General features: G+C 46.5%; 1 protein-coding gene across 1 annotated transcript; it reads left to right on the plus strand.

Moving 5' to 3' along the window:
* The first annotated feature begins 2831 nt into the window (after positions 1–2831).
* Positions 2832–6161, plus strand: trmo (tRNA methyltransferase O). Its single transcript, XM_083765127.1, has 7 exons — positions 2832–3071; positions 3244–3398; positions 3605–3779; positions 4172–4332; positions 4535–5031; positions 5149–5317; positions 5886–6161. Exons 1-7 carry the CDS (start codon positions 2983–2985, stop codon positions 6116–6118), a joined length of 1479 nt encoding a protein of 492 aa, XP_083621253.1. The 5' UTR covers positions 2832–2982; the 3' UTR covers positions 6119–6161.
* Positions 6162–7962: the final 1801 nt, after the last annotated feature.

Here is a 7962-nt window from a genome sequence, read left to right on the forward strand (position 1 = left end):
GCGGAGAGTGGGGTGTGGTAGAGGACATCTCCCCGAACGCGTGGGTATGTCCAGATAGTTGCCTCGCGGAGGCCTCTTTGTCCAGTGTCCATTCTGGGTCCGGAAACGGTACTTTTTTCAGCATTGACCCCAGTAGAAGGTCTGCTGCTGTGAATTTTACACCTCTCCCGCTTAGCGGAGAGTGGGGTGTGGTAGAGGACATCTCCCCGAACGCGTGGGTATGTCCAGATAGTTGCCTCGCGGAGGCCTCTTTGTCCAGTGTCCATTCTGGGTCCGGAAACGGTACTTTTTTGAGCATTGACCACAGTAGAAGGTCTGCTGCTGTGAATTTTACACCTCTCCCGCTTAGCGGAGAGTGGGGTGTGGTAGAGGACATCTCCCTGAACGCGTGGGTGTGTCCAGATAGTTGCCTCGCGGAGCCGTCTTTTGTCCAGTGTCCATTCTGGGTCCGGAAACGGTACTTTTTTGAGCATTGACCACAGTAGAAGGTCTGCTGCTGTGAATTTTACACCTCTCCCGCTTAGCGGAGAGTGGGGTGTGGTAGAGGACATCTCCCCGAACGCGTGGGTATGTCCAGATAGTTGCCTCGCGGAGGCCTCTTTGTCCAGTGTCCATTCTGGGTCCGGAAACGGTACTTTTTTCAGCATTGACCCCAGTAGAAGGTCTGCTGCTGTGAATTTTACACCTCTCCCGCTTAGCGGAGAGTGGGGTGTGGTAGAGGACATCTCCCCGAACGCGTGGGTATGTCCAGATAGTTGCCTCGCGGAGGCCTCTTTGTCCAGTGTCCATTCTGGGTCCGGAAACGGTACTTTTTTGAGCATTGACCACAGTAGAAGGTCTGCTGCTGTGAATTTTACACCTCTCCCGCTTAGCGGAGAGTGGGGTGTGGTAGAGGACATCTCCCTGAACGCGTGGGTGTGTCCAGATAGTTGCCTCGAGGAGCCGTCTATTGTCCAGTGTCCATTCTGGGTCCGGAAACGGTACTTTTTTGAGCATTGACCACAGTAGAAGGTCTGCTGCTGTGAATTTTACACCTCTCCCGCTTAGCGGAGAGTGGGGTGTGGTAGAGGACATCTCCCCGAACGCGTGGGTATGTCCAGATAGTTGCCTCGCGGAGGCCTCTTTGTCCAGTGTCCATTCTGGGTCCGGAAACGGTACTTTTTTCAGCATTGACCCCAGTAGAAGGTCTGCTGCTGTGAATTGTACACCTCTCCCGCTTAGCGGAGAGTGGGTTGTGGTAGAGGACATCTCCCCGAACGCGTGGGTATGTCCAGATAGTTGCCTCGCGGAGGCCTCTTTGTCCAGTGTCCATTCTGGGTCCGGAAACGGTACTTTTTTCAGCATTGACCCCAGTAGAAGGTCTGCTGCTGTGAATTTTACACCTCTCCCGCTTAGCGGAGAGTGGGGTGTGGTAGAGGACATCCCCCCTAACGCGTGGGTATGTCCAGATAGTTGCCTCGCGGAGGCCTCTTTGTCCAGTGTCCATTCTGGGTCCGGAAACGGTACTTTTTTCAGCATTGACCCCAGTAGAAGGTCTGCTGCTGTGAATTTTACACCTCTCCCGCTTAGCGGAGAGTGGGGTGTGGTAGAGGACATCTCCCCGAACGCGTGGGTATGTCCAGATAGTTGCCTCGCGGAGGCCTCTTTGTCCAGTGTCCATTCTGGGTCCGGAAACGGTACTTTTTTCAGCATTGACCCCAGTAGAAGGTCTGCTGCTGTGAATTTTACACCTCTCCCGCTTAGCGGAGAGTGGGGTGTGGTAGAGGACATCTCCCCGAACGCGTGGGTATGTCCAGATAGTTGCCTCGCGGAGGCCTCTTTTGTCCAGTGTCCACTTTATAAAGTCCATGCACTCCAGTGAATAGCATTTATCCATTTAGATAACTTTTATTATTATTGAATTACTTATTAGTTATTTAATTACTTATTTTTACACAGAAACATAATGTGTGTCTTTACAATAACTGTAATGTAATAATAATACTAATTGTTATAATAGGTGTATTATTGCTTGCTGAAGTAGGAACCTTTATTGCTTAGATAGGAACCTTACTTATACAGGTGCGTGACGCACGGTACGCACGGTACCTGTTGTTGGTTGCACTAGACTGAGCTGACAGGTTGTTTATTACTACTCTGAGCACGGGACTTTATAATAAACTATTGCCCGGCTGGGCTAAACTACAATCCTTGCTGGGTGATTCTTAACGAAAAGAACACACTTTTACACTAATAATGTAATGTAATAGTTATTTAATTAACGAATTAAAAAAACTTATTTTATTCTGAAGGCAACCGGATGTCTTAAATCTGCTAGCTCTCAGACCGGAAGTCTTAAATTTGCTCATTAGACGGAGCCGCTATTTTGATGGTCTGTTACATTTTGGCCAACATCCATGCGTCAGGCTGTCCGCAGTACTACAAGCAAGCCTTGAATCAATTTTCTTGTCAGTTCAGTATAGTTCCACCGCTCACTTCACACAGGTGTGATCCCCCCCCCCCCTTTATTGATAGATAAAGGAAACAGGGAAACAGGGAGGGAGAGAGATGGGGGGGAAGACCATAATAACTCTATGGGGAAGACACACAGTACAATTCGTCGGGATTGGGACTCGAAGTCTCGAACCCACAGTCACACTGTCATGCTGGATTACCAGCCAAAGTGACTGGACCTCTAAACCGGCCCAGCCGCCCAGGCCTGCTTGTCAATTTGCATATCCCGTCTAGAGCAGATACGGAAACAAATGGTGTACACATTAGCCTCGGTCCCAATCTGCGAAAAGTACATGTAGGTGTGGAAAGTACCGGATACAGTAGGGCGGGCTCTAGACCAGATCTGAGCACCAAAGACAGGAAAACTGGTGACGATGCGAGATTACTGCAGGGCAATGTGCTTCCGCATTGAACAACTGACCACATGTGTTTGCTTTTAGCTTCGCACATAACAAGCTAAAGCACGTTGGTTTTATAAATACTGCTAGGATGTCTTCTATGTGCAATTGTTGTAATGAACATGTCCAGAGACTAAGTGAACAAGTTTCTGTGATGCGAAAAGAAATCAAGAATCTCAGGTATGTTTGTATCTATGCCAGGGTATGACTATGATAGTTTAGTTGTACATAAATATCGACCAACGGCAGGATCAGTGGATCACTCTGTTTTCAAGCTCCGTTTGGAACCTCGCTCATAGTCATACATTATGAGGTTCTGAACGGATCTATCTGTTTTCACATTATTTCACAGGCAGATGCTGGAAAATGCAGTAAGAGCCAATCGCAAACACATGACATCCCTCCAGTATGCTGTTTCAAAGATTGATCAAGGTGGGATTGCTAAATGTCATTCTTCACCACTAAAACCACACATTGGTGGAGATGCACTGGGTGCACTAGAACAAGGTACGTATAAACGTACGGTATTCACTTAACTGTGATGATGAGCTACTTCTAACTCCAGTTGTATTTTGATAAACGTCTAATTATTATATCATTGTCAATGTCACCTTTGCCTTATTTGTGTTAAATACTAGTCAAATTGATGTTGGAAGTACTAGAAAGTTTATATCACGTGTAACTAATCTTGATTGTGTCGTGTGTCATCATAGGAAACATCCTGACAGTACCTATCGGTCACATTAGTTCATGTTTCTCTGTGAAGAATGGGACCCCTAGACAGCCCACCATCTGTGGGCCCTCCAGAGCCACACTTCGGATCCAACAGAGTGTGTTCAATAATCCAGAGCATGCTTTGGGCGGTCTGGAACACTACTCCCATGTCTGGTATGTGGTGCCAGTTTACTACCTAAGGGCTACACAATATTGATCACACAAAAAACATTGTGATTATTCTGACACCGATTCTACAAATGTCTTCTAAAACGGTTTTCTGAAAAAACGTATGTTGCTTTATCTGAGCCTGTGGTTCTCAAATCTGAAACATTTTCATGTTATGCATTTGTGCAAATGTACAAGCTCATAGCGTGTATAACTGTTATTTTCTGAATTGCCAATGTATAAAATAATAATGTGGTTAAAATCTAAAATGACACAGTTGCTTTCCTGGTTTTAATGGGTTAAATTTGAATTTGAACATCTTGGCCATAAAGGAGGACATTCCAAGAAGAATCAGATCTGTCTATTTTCTATTCTGTTTTTTCCCCTTTTTTTCTCAGGGTCATCTTCTTGTTTCACAAAAATGGACCCCTTACTAGTTACAAAGCCAAAGTGAAGCCTCCCAGGCTGAACGGTCAGAGGGTTGGTGTGTACTCCACACGCAGTCCTCACAGGCCTAATGCCCTGGGTCTAACACTAGCTAAACTGGAAACAATTGTAGGTACGTATCACAGACACAACAATTTCTAAAATGTTGCGCGCGTGTGTGTGTGTGTGTGTGTGTGTGCGCGCACCTTTTGCGGATCGACGTGCGTTTCTTTGACTGCTTTTTAAATGCTTATATGTTTCTGTATGTTTGTCCACACACACTTCATGATTGAGGGTTGCTTGGAAAGACACTTCATCTGAACTTTTTTATTTAGGTGACACAATATACCTGTCAAACATCGACATGATTTCTGGCACCCCTGTCCTGGACATCAAACCCTACATCCCAGATTATGACTCTCCCCACAGTAGAGTGGACATGGAAACATCAAACACTCACCAGCCTTATGTCTCCCCACACAGTAGAGTGGACATAGAGACATCAGACACTGGCCAGCCTGAAGAAGCTGCTGTTTCATTGGACAATGTGACAACCTCCCCAAATCTTTCTAAAGATAAGAATAAGAATTTGTCTTGGATAGTAGCGGAGCAGAATTTAGAGGGAGAAAGAAAGGGCAGTCACTGCCGTGATGACTCGATCTCAAGTGACAAATCCAATGTTAATGTTCAAACTGAGCATGATGTCTTGTACTCATTTGCTCCCGATTGCAATGCCCCTCTTTCCTCCTTGCCCAAAGACATACATACTACACTGGAGGAGATCAAGGCCTTTGTGACTCGACATGATGACCTTTCCCAGGTGTGTGTGTGTGTTAATTTCTCTTTAGTTATTTGTCCTATATATTTTCAGTATTTCCAAATGTATACATTAGTTATCAATATATTGTTGTGTTTTGTTCTATAGTGCAGAGTTTCAGACTCTTCTAAGCCCATGCTGCCTGACTCAGTCGAGGACAGTCATGGGCCTTTCTATGGAGAGGAGGCCTACAGCACCATAGCAGCCTGGATCAGGGAACCCCCTGTTGCCAGTCTGGTGGTGCGCTTCACCCCCCATGCCCAGAAGGAATTGGAGGAGTTCCTACCGCCTTGCCCCTCAGGTGAGCCAACATGTGGCCTCGACGCATTATACGATTTTTTTTTTCATCGTACTAGACAAAATATTGAGCAGCACACCTTCCGGGTTTATTCTGTCATTCTTGACAGAAGATATGTAGGTTCCCTGCCTCGTTTTTCTCAGCTAAGCTTGGCCTGAAAACACATTAAACCCCTGATGTAGACACAGTTCAGTACACAAGTCACATAACAAATGACACAACATAATACGCTATTTAGTTCAAAATGAACATGATGTCAAAGAAAACATACAACTCATTGAATGAGCTGTGAAAAATGGAATGGAAACTGTTTTTAGAATTGAGTTTTGTGTCCACTAGAGGGGGCCATTGAAAGAGTAATGCACATCAATGCTATAATACTAGAATACATCACTGCTGTTGAAATAACTTACTAAAGATACTAAACCATAGTTCCACTACCCCTAGAATCCTAGTTCCCCCACCGCTTCCCCATAGGGGAAGAGGGTATCTCAGTCTCTTGTGACTGAGATACTAATAAATACAGCTAAACACAGTACAGGCTACTGACAGTTTTTCTTTTACCCTATAGAACCTTCTGAAGGCGGCAGACCCAAGTTCAGGTTTCTGTGCAGTTCAGAAGAGGCAGCTGCAGCCATTAGGGGGGTGCTTTCAGCAGACCCCCGGTCGGTGCACAGAAGAACACGTTGCAAAGACAGACTATTCTACTTCACTCTGGATACGGCTGACATCACTTGCTGGTTCGGACAAGGCTTTGCTGAGGTGCTGCGGGTCCGACATATTGAAGAACATGACTCAGTTTGACTGTGGAGGAGTCCCTTAGGAAGACCGCATTGGACAGCAACATTCTGTTCACAAGTTCTGTGAAGGGTGAATCCATAAAAAAAATAAACTGTGAAGATCTTGGGTGTTGTCACTTCCAATTCTCTACTGGGAAAAGCTGTAATTTTGATTTGGGAAAGTGGTTTTATACGTAGATAGCAAATTCAATGGCTTTATCATTGTTGAATGAATGGAGACATTTATTCTTTGGTCTTCTTAATTTATTACTGCTACCACTCCCCCTCCACCAATCTTAAACTAGGGATGTGTGTGTGTGTGTGTGTGTGTGTGTGTGTGTGTGAGAGAGATAGAGGTGCCAACGGAGCCTTTAGTTTAGATGTACTGAAATGTCGATTTGAACCTTTAAGCTGTTCATAAATCTACCAAGGTGGATCCTCCACCAGGCTATCCTGAAGGATGATTTCTGGAAGGTCAGGGTGCTGATTGAATCTGGATCAAGTTGTCAACTCCAGGGACAAGGAGCAGAGAACTCCTGGGCTCTGACTGGGAGTGGCTCGCATGCTTCTTGTTCACAGGACCCATGTGGGCTTATGTGACTGAACTTCTCTTGTCTATGCAGTCCTGTATGAGCGCCTCTGCCTCACAGAGCTGTACCTTCAAGGTCTGGATTTTGACCCAATTTTACTGATGAGTGTGGTCGTAATGTTTTGTGGTATGCAACTCAGAGCGACAACAGGTCCATCCATCAACTGGTACGCCAAGCACTGATGCAGGGCGGCGGTGGCTCAGGGGTAGAGTGCCTGGATGGTAACCGTAAGGTTGCCAGTTCGAACCCGGGCTCCCCCAGAGTTACTGTCGCAGTGTCCTTGAGCAAGACACTGAACCCCTAATTTCTCCCGATGTGCTAGTTGGTGCCTTGCATGGTTTCCGCTGCCATCGGTGTATGAATGTGTGTGTGAATGGGTGAATGTAATGCGCTATATAAATGCACCATTTACCATTTACCATTTAGTACAGTCTGAAAATGCCCCAGCTTCTCACCACAACTGTTGACAGATTTGGAGGTCAAAGTGAGGAGCAGGGTCATGGTTGACAGCGGAGGGCAGTCAAGCACAACGTCACCACCGCTGTTGCTCTGTCATCAAGGACAAAGGGCACTTCTTGCACAGCCAGGGAAAAGTTTGCCTCCATTGTTCAGGAAGAATTTACCCTACCAGCCTCTGGCTGCAAATTTATGGCCTAAGGGGTACAAAAGACTGAACCCAGTCACCAAAAGCAAAACCGAAGACAAAAGCAGACATAAATGGACACCCAAACATGGGGATGAGGGAGAGAGAAAAGAGGGGGATAAAACAATCCCCTCTTTCAAAAGACAAAGGTGTATTTGAGGAGCCTGATGGAGACACTGCAGTGCCAGACAAGCCCTACATACAGAGTAGACCCTTAACAATGTGCAAAAGTTCATTTTCTTCTGTAAGATATAATCTATAATTCAAAATCAAAACCACCCAAGGGATGGTTGACAGCCGGAATGTAGACGGCACCTGGGTGGGTTAGCGCCCCAGCCTGTGTCCGCCGTGAGAAGGAAGCCCAAAAAGCCCACGTGAGGCCTTTAGGAGGGCCATTCAAGCCGCAAGTGGAGCCTGCGGCACCACCGTTTCCCTGCCTGTGGAGCCTGCAGAATCCACCACTCCTGAATGAAGTGTCTGGTGCTGGAAATCTGGTGCAACGCACAGGTCCTGGCTGCAACTGGTGAGAGCAGGAGTGGACCTGGTGAGGCGTAGGAGGTGCCCGGCCAGGAGTCAACCCACAGTGCCTAGTCCCTCCACGCACCGGATGGCTCGCCCAATACCGGCAGAGTAGTT

The sequence above is a fragment of the Protomyctophum parallelum genome (assembly GCF_964188405.1).
Source record: "Protomyctophum parallelum genome assembly, chromosome: 5".
Classification (NCBI taxonomy): domain Eukaryota; kingdom Metazoa; phylum Chordata; class Actinopteri; order Myctophiformes; family Myctophidae; genus Protomyctophum; species Protomyctophum parallelum.

What these genes read in the sequence shown, in the direction of transcription:
- trmo (XM_083765127.1), top strand. Translation starts at nt 2,983, where the DNA reads ATGTCTTCTATGTGCAATTGTTGTAATGAACATGTCCAGAGACTAAGT. An exon ending in GAACACTACTCCCATGTCTG is followed by an intron (nt 3,780 to 4,171) that starts GTATGTGGTGCC and finishes TTTTTTTCTCAG; the next exon opens with GGTCATCTTCTTGTTTCACA. An exon ending in TTTCCCAGGTGTGTGTGTGT is followed by an intron (nt 5,032 to 5,148) that starts GTTAATTTCTCT and finishes GACTCTTCTAAG; the next exon opens with CCCATGCTGCCTGACTCAGT.